This window comes from Pongo abelii, chromosome 6 (genome assembly GCF_028885655.2).
Source record: "Pongo abelii isolate AG06213 chromosome 6, NHGRI_mPonAbe1-v2.0_pri, whole genome shotgun sequence".
Taxonomy (NCBI): Eukaryota; Metazoa; Chordata; class Mammalia; order Primates; family Hominidae; genus Pongo; species Pongo abelii.
In genome coordinates, this window is record NC_071991.2 from 131,166,735 (window position 1) to 131,179,828 (window position 13,094).

At 38.4% G+C, this 13,094-nt stretch overlaps 1 protein-coding gene across 6 annotated transcripts in view; it reads left to right on the forward strand.

Annotated features, from left to right (window-relative positions):
- EXOC4 (exocyst complex component 4) overlaps positions 1–13,094 on the forward strand; it is an 870,395-nt gene that overhangs the window by 574,105 nt on the left and 283,196 nt on the right. For all 6 annotated transcript variants that reach the window (XM_054558840.2, XM_054558838.1, XM_054558839.1 and 3 more), the window contains 1 exon segment: positions 5,616–5,835. In XM_054558840.2, the coding sequence (XP_054414815.1) occupies positions 5,616–5,835 (220 nt within the window).

A 13,094-nucleotide genomic window follows, 5' to 3' on the forward strand; every position in this document is an offset into this window, starting at 1 on the left:
GATGATTTTTTTAAAATTTTGTATTGAAATCTATAGTCCAAACTCTTAGGAGAAGGGCATTACATGCCAGATAGATTATGTCCTAGTTTCGGGAACTATGGGTTATGATCAAAGGACCTTTTGATTATTTTATCCAATATTTTATTCAATAAACATTTCCTACAAGTCTACTGTGTGCCAGTCATAGAGTAGCACTACTAGGCACGAAGGATTCAGCAGTTAGCAATTTACACTTTGCACCTGGCCACATGGGGTTTTTTGCTCATTCCTACATCCATTTATTAGTGAAATATTCCAAGTATTAACCTAATGGTCTGAATTGTCAACTAGGGATGATTAGATATGAAAATAAGGGAGCAAAGTGAAAAAAAAAATCATACAATATTTCACAGTTTCCTCTAATCTCCAGCCTCATCAGGGTTTATGTAAGATAGTAATTCTAAAAACCGCAGCAGCACCGTTTACTTAGCAGTTACTGTGTGCCAGTCTCTGTTTTGAGTGCTTAATTTTTATTTCCTCATTAAACCATCAAAACAATCTTGTGAGGTAGGTAGTGTTATTGTAGCCATTTTACAGAAGACACAAGTAAAGCTAAGAGAGGCTAAGTAACCTGCTTGAGACTGTGCATTCCAGGTCCAAACTCTGGAAGCCCTACTGTAAGTGTTTCTCTCTTGACCACTCTCCTTCTCTAAGTCACTCCCCTCTGCAGAGTGACAGTGAGTGAGGTTCATCTCCTGGATGGCTAGGAAGGCTCATTTTCTGTGTCCTTCCTGCCCATGAAGGGTAGGTTGCCCATTTAAGGTAACTACTTTTTTTCGTTTTTCATTTTTATTTATTTTTAATTGAAAAATAGAAATTATATGCATTTATGATATACATGTTTTGAAATATATATACATTGTGCGATGGCTACATTGAGCTAAGTAACATGTATTACTTCACATATTTATTTTTTGTTATGAGAACACATAAACTCTGCTCTCTTAGTGATTTCTAGTATCCACACATTGTTAATAGCTATAGTCACCATGTTGTGTATTAGATCTCTTGATCTCTTGAATTTACCCCTCCTGGAAATTTTGTATCCTTTGACCAACATCTTCTCCCCTCCCCCATCCCTTAGCCCCCATTCTACCCATTTTTCACTAAGGTAAAGAATGGACTGGCGAAACAGCTTTAATTTTTCTCTTTCATTCTTACCCACATGTTTTGTGCTTCTGTACAGGGAGGTCTCTTGCAGCTCTGAAAGCAGATTTGGAAACATGTTGAATGAGTCCCCTCCAGTTAGGGCTGACAGTGTCAACCTGTATGTGTCATGTGAGATAGATGTGTATGCTTTAGGGAAAAAATGATTTGAATTTGAAAGAAATCACTCAGCCAAAAGCGATGGGGGCCCCTCTGTCTGTGCTGCTCAGCACAGTTCATATTTTAGGGACATGAAAGGCAAATATGGGACTAGAAAGAAAGAAAATGAGGCTAATTTAGAGTCTTCTGCCCATCTGTTTAGGAGCAGATTGACTGGTAAAAGTTTTGTTCTAATAAATGTTAAATGTTTTGAAAATGTCGGAAGTACACTCAGAAAACTCTTTTCCAAAGTCTCTTTGAAAAAAATAGAGATTCTGATGATTAATTCTCATAATATTAAAAAATAATAAAAGGAGTTTCAGTGTATTTACTCATTAGCAAATTAATAACAGTGGTTTTCTTTTGGAAGGCAACCAAGTAGACTAGGATGCACCTGGGTAGAGTATCTTTTTGAGGGTTAGATGAGAACAGAAGGGGTCATCGTAGCAGGATGTGGTATTTGGAGATCTTCAAATTGTGGCCATGCTTAACCATGTACTTTTATGTCTTCATTTTTCCCTGCCTTCTTTCACTCACCCTCTCTTTAAAGATCCATTATATTTTGTTTTTGGTCATATTTTATTTTTCTTTCACATTGATAACATCAGTTAAGAAGCCTCAATGCTCTTTCTTGTGCCTTCTCAATTTCATCTTTCCTTGAAGGAAAGCTACTTTTTTCATTGTGATAATCCTATATATACACCATCTTCATCACCCCACCACACATACACCCCAGGGGTTAATAGAGCGTTTAACTGGTAATATGTAAGATTAACTGCAATGTATTGATTTAGTAAGTAAAGAAAACTCTTTATTAGGTTAAACGGTTAAACTTAAGGAACTATTATACACCACACTTTAAATGTGTCCTAATTTGACAGCAATTTATTAAATATAGTCTTTGATATGTGTAGGTAATTTTTAAATTTTCTAATTTAATGTTATTTGAGTAGCTAATACATTAACAGTTTTTAACAATCAAATGATTATTAAAAGTTATAATTCAGAAGTCTAATTTCTACTCCTCTCCCAGACCTGACCCCCACCCCTGCCTCCTATGGGTACTTAGTCATTTTTTTGAGACTTCCCAGGATGTCTTTATGCTAAAATAAACAAATGGATATATAATTGTTATATAGAGGTTAGTATAGTAAATACTGCTAACCGTAGATTGATCTGAGCTTGCTTTTTTTCCTTGTAACAATATATCCTGGAGGTCTTTTCACATTAGTACATCAAAAGTTTCCACATTTGGGAGTAGAGGGAGCTGTACAGTATTCCAAAATGTAAATATCCCACAGTTTATTTAATTATTCCCTAATTGATGAACTTTTAGGTGGTTCCCAGTCTTTTGCCTAAAAACAATGTAATGCTCTATATACTCTGAATGTAGATCATCACATCCATATTTAGATATAGCTCTCAGAAGAATTTCCCAGGAGTGAGATTTCTGGGCCATAAAGAAATGCATCTGGATTTTTGAATAATAGTGCCAACCTGCGTTCCATAGGGTTGTACCATTTTTCACTCATATCAATAATATATGAGAATGCCTCTTTCTTCACACTTATAGCAACAGAGTGTGTTTTCAAACTTTTGGAACTTGGCCAATTGCATTGTTGTAAAAATTGGTATCTCAGTATAGTGTACTTTGCATTTTTCTTATGAATGAAAAATTGCTTTTAATGTTTAATGGTCATTGTATTGACTATAAATAGTCTTTTCATGTGTTTTGATCTTTTTTTTACTAAGTTATTTGGTTTTGTTTCTTGTTGAGTTCTGGCCATCATCTGTGATATAAATTGTAAATATATCTTCCCAGTTGGTTATTCATTTTATGTTTTCATTTATTTTCTTCTCCCCTTTTTTAAGAAGAAATTGAAGTACAATACAGCTCTTCCTTTCCATAGCATTGTGGAACTGTAAAAATGACCATGCAAGCTGAAACCATGCAAAGCAATCTTAATCAATGAGGATAGTCACAATTGTTTCATGACTTTAAAATTTTTTGTCAAAACATTAAAAACTTTTGGGAGGCCGAAGCGGGCAGATCACGTGAGGCCAGCAGTTCAAGACCAGCCTGGCCAACATGGCGAAACTCCATCTCTACTAAAAATAGAAAAAAATTAGCCAGGCGTGGTGGTGCACACCTGTAATCCCAGATACTAGGGAGGCTGAGGCAGGAGAATTGCTTGAACCCAGGAGGTGGAGGTGAGCCAAGATCGTACCATTGTACTCCATCCTGGGTGACGGAGTAAGACTCTGCTTCAAAAAAAAAAAAAAAAAAAACTCTATTCCTGGCATTTATAAATATACATTTTAATTCATTCTTAATTCATGTATTAAGAATGTACTCTTAATCCATTAAGAACTGAAAAATAAGAAAACTGATATGTATTTAGTACACTGTAACATTAGAAACATTGACAATTAAACTGTTTTATTTTTTGTTAAAATCTTATCAAGAGTAGTATAGCAGTGCTTGCCGCTGTCTTATATGCTTTGCAATATACAGCAAGCATCTTTTCTGGGCCTCGGTGAACTATCATACTTCTGAATTTGGCTTGGTTGCCAGCATTTTATCCTTTATTTTTTCTGTGTTGTGAAATATCTCCAAGAGTTTTTTAAGTGTGAAATTTGTTGCCAACATCACTTCCTCTGGCGTCTCATCTCTCTTCATCCTCTGCATCCCTTTGGTCACAACCACCTTCCTCATTTGTGCTGGCCTTCAGTCTGGCTGTGCCTCTCCAATGGCAGCAGTGTCAACATTCCCAGGGTCAACTCTTTCTCCTGTAACTCCATTTACATTCAATTCAAATTTCACTTCCAGTGTTATCACTTTGCGGTACTTTTATCTTTGTTGGCCAATTCCCTCTTTCAATTATCCATTTTTATAAAGCGCCATATGGATTTATCAGTGGGGGACAGGGAGGCACCACAGCTGCATGCTTTGCTGCCTGTACATGAAGTGAATAACAAATGCACAGTGACCAGTTGCTAATAGACATTGGAAGAAGGGATGTGATTGGTCACTAATCATGATGAACACACATCAGTTATTTACATAGGGATTTCAGAGGAGCTAGCAACAAAGTTTATACTTTAGTTACTTAAATTTAATGTACTGTGGTGACTATACTGCAGTATTCAGGTATTTAAACTATGTAATTGATGGACTGATGTTATTTAACTAAAAAACAGTAGTAACTTCAATTTGTTCATATGAAACCACACAAAGCAGGGCTGCCTGTATAGAAAATTAAAAAGAATTTTAATAATAAATTTATTTTGTTATTAAAATAAGAATTTTAATAAATATCTATATACTCATCTCTGAGACTTGACAATCATTAACATTGTTATGTATTCTTTAAGGGTTTTTAATAAAGGAAATAGATCATTACAAGTAAGGTTGAAGCTCTCCTTTGTCCTCCAACTCCCATCCCATTCCCTTTCTTAACCTCTGAACTCACATATCATCATGAATTTTAGAGTATCCTTCATTCTCTCTCTGTTTCTCTCTTTTTGACATTTGTATCTATACATGTAAAGCAGCAGTCCCCAACCTTTTTTGGCACAAGCACTGGCTTCGTGGAATACAATGTTTCCACAGACAAGGGTTGGGGGAAAGATGGTTTCGGAATGAAATTTCCACCACAGGTCAGACATTAGACTCTCATAAGGAACATGCAACCTAGATCCCTCACATGCACAGCTCACGGTAGGGTTCATGCTTCTATGACAATCTAATGTGATTGCTGATCTGACAGGAGGTGGAGCTCAGGTGGTAATGCTCGCCCAGCTGGCCGCTCACCACCTGCTGTGTGGTCTGGTTCCTAACAGGCCACAGACCCTTACTGGTTCATGGCCCAGTGTGGGGGTAGGGGGACCCCTGATGTAAAGGTTTCAGCGGGAAATATGTACTCTTCGGGGATGTGCTTTTTAATTTGCACAATAATTTGTGTTTTTTGTTTTTCACGTTTTCCCATTGTTTCTTGTAGTCTTATCTCCTTCTGGAATTAAAAATAGTTTTTGTCTTCTCCTTTTCCCCCCATTTTTAGAAGTCATGTTTTCTGTTTCATCCTATTTCTATTCAATTAGTGGAATAATTTATATTTTTAAAAGATTAAAAATTATATAGAGATGAGTATTTTTGATGACCTGCCCTCTTCACGGAAATAGCCAACACTAGATATACTCATGTCCTCATGTCATATTTATATAACATTTTCCTTATAAATTTAATAACCTTCTTACTGTTTGTCTTCCAGATTTATTCAGGAGATTGAGCATGCCCTGGGTCTTGGCCCAGCCAAACAGTGTCCTCTTCGAGAGTTTCTTACCGTGTACATCAAAAACATCTTTCTCAATCAAGTCTTGGCTGAGATCAACAAGGAGATTGAAGGAGTCACTAAAACATCTGACCCTTTGAAGATTCTGGCCAACGCAGACACCATGAAGGTGCTGGGAGTGCAGCGGCCTCTCCTACAGGTAATAATACACTTTGAACTTATTATTTTTATCAGCAATTTTCATTGACTTGGCAAGCGTCATAAATTTAAAAAAGAAGAATTACCATCTGTTTCCATATTCATCAGGGACAAAACAAAAGAAAATAAATTAAATAGGCACTAGGGAAATTTAGGTGTAATGTAGTTGGATAATGGAAGTTCCTTAAGATCTTTAAGAAAAATTTAAAAAAAAAAACGGTTAGCTTTGGATATGAGAGATGGTGAATCTCATTAACATGCAGGCAATTCCTCATTATTATGCCTGGAATTTGTCCTTGAAAGGAACTATTTTTCCATTGGTGAATGCATCGCTGAGTATGAAGGATTAACAGGAAGGAAGTTACGATGCCCAACTTCAATTACCAGCAGGAAACCCTCTATACCTTTTAGGGGCAGACTTACTTTTCAGTGACTTGGCTACCTCACAGGGAATGTGAACCAGTAAACTGGACTTTAAAAGTCAAATCACTGAATTCACATGATGATCTTGTTAGTACTGAAAATTTTACTTTATGTAAAAAAATGGTTTCTTAGCATCAGAAAAAATAATCTGTCAGTAGATATTTTTGATTAATAGGCTTGAGGCATATATTTTATATACATTTTAGCTGGTGACTTGGAGGTAAATATAAAACTAAAAGAAAATTAGTAGGAGTTTAAATTATAGGTATACATTAACTATTATTACGTTGGAATTGAATCCTTATTGTGTTTCTTCATTTAAGAATAGGATGGGCACAGTCTCACACTTTTACCTAAATTGTACAATATGAGACTATTCAATGTATGGAAGGCTTGAGCTTTTCAAAGAGAAGTTGTATATATGGAAGGGAATTATACTTGTTCCAGTTGCCTGCCCTTACCTGCCTTTACATATGTTTCCCTTGATTTTTCTTTATATGTTAGAATTTACAGAAGTGCTGGACCTTTCTTAGAGAAGCATCCTAGTTGTGAGCATTCTTTTTTATGAGCAAGCTCTTTTATGATATTGATAAAATAGAATAGGAAGGTGTTCATTTGGACGGTCTGGGTCTCTGTAGTCATGCACCTGATGAGGGATCTGTACTGAGTGTTGGGTTCAGAGAAGGGGGAATGCCAAAGGAACGTGCTTGCTCTTCCTTCTGCTGGATATCTCTTCCAGCCCTTTGCATGGCTGGGGTCTTCTCCTCTCTGGGTGTCACTTCAAATGTCACATCCACTGGAAGGCTTTTCCTGACTGTCCTACCTAATTAGGTCCCCTTTCCTGGTTATTCTCCATTCTTCCATTTTTCCTTACAACCACCCCCATCCATTATCAATACTGAGGCCAAACCCTATGGACTGTGTCTGTGGACTGTGTCATGGAGTCCCCCTTGCCAGGTAGCTTCTGATCAGGTTCTGCTGATAGGCAGCACAAGTAGAAGATTGGAAAGTGGGAGGAGAAAGAGGGTGGGTGATTTCTTCTCCCCTTCCTCTTCACTTTGGATCATGGACCTGGCTGTGGGTGCCTCCCTCCATAACAGGAGATCCTGCCAGGTGACACATCCTCCATAGCTCCAGCTCTCACTGGACTCTGGCTATGTCATTTCTTCTCCTTCCCTCTTGATTTCAGCTTTCTGCTGTTAAAAGCCTCTGGATGCCTCAGTATCCCTTGTTGCTGCTTTCAACCCTGCCCATACCTCTGTAAGTTATTTCTTCATTCATATTTCTTTATTTGAATCATCTGAATGGAATACTTTTTTTTTTTTTGTCAAGATCCCAGGTAGATCTCCCCAGTTAATCAGGATTTTAACACTTTGGTTTTTTCTTCCTAACACTTATCAAAACTCTAATTATTAATTAATTTCACTAACTTGTATATTTTCTATCTTTTCCCCCTAGAAGATAAGTTCCAAACACATATTATAATGCCAGGCAGCAGGAAGGTGCTCAATGAATAACTTACTCAATGAATGCATGTTGCATGGATGCATGGATGGAGGGATGGATGGATGGATGGATGGATGGATGGATACAGTGAATAAGTTTTGAGAGTCATAAGTACCTGCAGAGTCAGAATGAGGAGATGAGAAATAGAGAGTGACAAAAATATGTTTACTTTTATGTGTTGTCTGACCATATCATTAGCCTCATTTCCATCAGAAAACCTTTCAGTATTTATTTCTCTGAAGTGTCACGCTATATGCCATACAGAGCAACTTGAACATGTTGTGTACTGAATTTAAAAGGAAAAAAAAAAAGGCAACAGTACACTACAGAGTGAATCTGTGAACCAATAATACTGGCTTATTAAATGTGATAATTTGCAGCTTCAGTAGCAAAGATGCATTAAAACTCATAACTCATTGATCTGGGCCATGTCAGGCCATATGCTACCAGCAAAATGACATATCTGGGCAGTCTGTCCATGTGCGTGTCAGATCACTCCCAACCTCATCACCAGCCATTTTGTACATGTTACTGTGCCTCTTGTCCTTTAAGTCACCGTGAGACTAGTTAAGAACTCCAGCTTTACCTGTTCTCTCTTTGACCTTGTCAAGATATAGTTGTATATAAATGAATAAGTCTTGAGGCTAAGACCATTCAAGCTATTAACCTGCAAATTTTTTTTTCTAGAGTTAACACACCTGCTTCATGTTTTGTTTTTTTTTTTTTTTTTGGTGATTTTGTTGCTCTCCTTTTTTTATTAAAAAAATTTATTTTATGAAAATGCAAATTATTTAAACCATATCAATAAGTTTGTTTAATATTCTCAGAGAGCGTTATGCAGTTTAAAAAGCAAACAAGGAGATGGTTATTTTTTTTTCCTATGTTTGGTATTTTCCTGCCTTATAGTGATTGTAAACTGTTTTCTAATAATTCCCCATACTCAAGCTTCATTCTTTTTTTGTCTTCCTCTACATGCACAAGGTGAATTTTATTCTTGAATGTGTTTCTATGTTTCCTTAATATTTTATTCCCAGCTAATTGTAGGTGGCTAATCTGAAAAAAGAATAAGAAATGATTCTCAAAAATTTTAGCTGAGAATCCAAAACAAATGTTAAGAAGGAGCTTGGAGAAATATGTGTATGTGTGAAAGATGCATGTGGGTTAAGTATTCAATTACAGGAAGTATAAAAATGTCCTTTAAAATTCTTCCCTTTGCTAAACTGTTGTTTGGTCACAGAGTAGAAGAGAGGACATGCCTTTCCCTGAGGCAACACCCACTGTCACATAGCATCAGCCCAGCCGGATTCTCCAGGGAGGGTGGGAGGACAGCTGTCTTAGTGATGCTTCCAGTTGTTTGATAACAGACAGACAAGGTGCCTAGGAGCCCTGTGAAGAGAACCCCAGGACACTTTGTCCTTGTCCTTCTGAAGTGGCATCTGGGCAGTACAGACACTTGGATTATTAGAGGCATTTCCATGAGTGCCAATATGTGTTCTCAGTGATTTCACTTTCTAGTCACAGGTTCCATAAGAGGGAAGGAAGGAAGTCAGTAGGAAGGAAGAGATGACAAGCAGCATTTTATACATAAAACAACTGTGCAAGTGTTGGCCCAAGCTGATACAGCAGAGTAACACTAGTGGTAATAATAGAAGAAGTAAAAACAGTAATGATAGCAGTTATAATAGTAGATAGTAGTAATGATAGCAGCTAACACTTCAGTAGCATTTACTATGAGTCAGACACTATTCTGGGTGCTTTGTCTGTATTGATTGCAAGTGTTTAAAATGTATGGCAGCTCTGAGTGGTATTCTTTTTATGGGGAGGAAACTGAGAAACAATGAAATTAAATAACTTGCCCACAGTCACATAGCTGCCAAGTAGTAGAACTGTAATGCAAACTCAGGCAATGTAACCCTGGAGTCTGTGCTCCCAGCCAGTTCTACCCGAAGTGGATTCTGAGGATTATGCTTGTCTGCAAGCTGTTTGTCACCAGTCTGCTATGAGACGTAGAGAATTTAGGAGTGAGCATTTAGACACTTAATTTTTTTTAGCATTTTGACATTGTCTGTTGAATCCAGTAATAAAAAATTGGGCCTCATGTTTTGTATATCTTTGTGGGTTTTAAAATTTCTTTTTTCTAGCAATTCATTTTTATGTTTTATAAAAGCATCAATATGCAACTGATTGGGGATAAAAACTGAGCTCTCCACAGTTAGAGAAGAACTGTCTAAATCCCTTACTCTTCGGTACTGCCTCACAGAAAGGTAAAGCACAGAACCATCACTTTTGCCCCAGTGCGTAAAGGAGTTTTCAATAGATAGATAGAAAAGCGCAGATATGTGTTGCAGTTGGGTCTCTCCTAAATCCCCAGCTCCTAGAATAGTGTCTACCATAGAGGAAGCACTCAATATTTAATAAATGGATGAATGAATGAGTGAATGAAAATGAATGAATGAATGATGACTTCCGTAGTACCAGGACATGGCTGTGTTTTCTGCTCATGGTATAAAACTCATGATCTTGGGTTTAAGATAGTTAATGGTGCTAAAATTAAAATGTTACAGTTCTTATGCCTCTAATGCTCCCAGGATAAGGGCAGGATTGGATACATCTCATGGTCTTACCATTTGAGATCCCTCTGTTGCCATCACTTTTTCTGCAGAATGGCCTCCACCTGTTGCAAGGAAAGCATGTTGATTCAAACTAAGGAAATATCTTAAGAGAAATTATTCATTTCTCCTGAGTCAGATTCTGAACATGGAGTTCTGGAAACAGTCCATTGAAGTGGATACCATCTCATGCTTTATATATCTCCCAGAGTACAAATTATTCATTCCTTAAACATGAGGAGACAGACTGAACTGATTCACTTCATTTCCCTGCTTTACCATTGATTTGGAGATGCCATTTAATTTATTTCTTCTTTGGTGTCTCCATCTGAAAAAAAGAGTGAGGGGACTAATGCTTAAGGTTTTTAACCCCTTACCTATCAAATTGCTGAATGGGCAACTATCTATGTGAACAAATGGTACAAGCAAACTTTCTTCCTCTATCCCCAATGGAATATGTCATACCCTTGCTACTTAGAGAGTATTCTGTGGCCAAGAGCATCAACCTCTGATGAGTCTGCATTTGTATAGAATCTCCAGATGATTTGTATATACATTAGAGTTTGAGCAGCATTGCCTTATACCAGTGCAAAAGCAAGTGTGGCCCATGGACCGAGAGCATCAGTGTGACCTAGGAGCTTATGAGAAATGCAGATTCCTGAACCTCACTCCACTCTGGAAATCTCTGTTCAAACCAGCCCTCTAGGTGATTTTGGTACTCACTAAAGTTTAAGAAGGATACTCTTAACATAACGTCGTCATGATACCCAGCGTGAAGTTAGGAAATGGGGTCTAATGTTGTGGGGTTTTAGCTTTGTGGTGAACAACAGTAGTCATTTTTTAAAAAGTATTCACCTTCGTTTCGTGCAGGCCCAGGAATTGTAAAAACAATATTTGCTGCAGCAGCAGAAGCTGCTTTCTAGTCTAGCACATTGATTTTGCAAAGTTGTTTCCAAGTACAGGATGAGCCTACATTTTCTGGCTCATGCAGGGCAATGTGAGACAGAGGCAGCTTTTCTAATGCTTAGGCTTAAACTCCCACATCATTGGAGGAACAAACATAAGCTGTGCAAGTACAAATTCTGGGCAATCTTGAAATGTTTAGAGCATATTTTCATTTTCCTCTCTGCCCCAGTATTTGTCACAGTAACTTTTGAGAAATGAAATGGCTAGAATCCGCCTGCAAACACCACACTGTCATCTCTTCCTCTGCCAGCTGCACTTTCCACTTACATCTGCAGACTTAGAGCAGTGATTCTCACCAATGCTACCCATTAGAATCACCCAGGAACTTCCTAAAAATACCACTTCCCAGGTCCCATTGGTTGGTCAGGGATGGGGCATGCTTGGGCATCGGTGTTTGGTATGATGCCCAGATGATCCCAACATGCAGCCAGAATTTGTACCTCTGGCCTTGATCTTTCTACTCCATCGTATCAGTTATTGCCGGCAGAGAGAGTACATCAGAAATTATTGTTGAAGGCCGGGCATGGTGGCTCACACCTGTAATCCCAGCACTTTGGGAGGCTGAGGTGGGTGGATCACTTGAGGTCAGCAGTTCGAGACCAGCCTGGCCAACATGGCGAAACCCTCTCTATACTAAAAATACAAAAATTAGCCGGGTGTGGTGGCACGTACCTGTAGTCCCAGCTACTTGAGAGACTGAGGCAGGAGAATGGCTTGAACCCGGGAGCTGGAGGTTGTAGTGAGCCAAGATAGCGCCACTGCACTCTAGCCTGGGCAGTAAAGCAAGACTGTCTCAAAAATACATACATATATATATAAATTGTATATATATTATATATATAGTTGAGGCTTTATTTAATGCAGCCAGGTTTATAAAAGACTGCTGTGTTGGATACTTTGAACCAAGCCTTGTACATAAGCCTTGGAATCAGACACAAATGGATTTAAATCTCAGCCATTTCATTTGATAGCTTTGTGGCTGTCACCAAATTGCTTAACTTCTCTGTACCTATTTCTTCCCCTATAAAATGAGAATCATAAAATCTGTGTCACAGCAACACTCTAGTGGTTAAATGGAGTAATGGGTGTAAAACATGCCCTCTCCTTCCTACCCCGGGTCACCTGTGAGCAGGTCTCTGCATTGACTGCTTTGATGTGTTACCTGCCTGCCCCTTAACGCCTGCCTTCCTTCCTGAACTCTACTGACTGCGCCCCAACCCCTGCCCTCTCTGCCCACATCTTCAACCTGCATCTTCTTCTCATCACCAGCTTGCTGTTTGTTTACCCACCTTCTGTTCTTTCTACTCTAGCACCCAACTGGTAACTTCCCTTTCCTGCCTTCTGCTACGCTGGTGTGACAGCAAGAGATGATATTGTTTCACCTGCTTTCTCCTTTTCCTGAAGTTTGTCAGCTGGCCTTATTAGCAGCAGAAGCAGTGTGCAGTATTTTTGTCCATTAAAGCTAGGGGATTAGTTTCCTAGGGCTGCCATGACAAATTACCATAAACTTAGTGTCTTAAAACAACACAGATGTACTCTTGCACAGTTCTGGAGGCCAGGAGCCACATTTCCTCCAAAGCTCTGGAGGATGATCCTTCCTTGCCTCTTTCAGCTTCTGGTGGCTCCCATTGATTTTTGGCTCTGGCAGCATAACTGCAATCTCTGTCTCTATCATAATGTGGCCTTCTCCCCTGTGTCTCCATGTTTTCTTTTCTGGCTCTTGTAAGGATATTTTCATTGGATTTAGGGTTTGTCT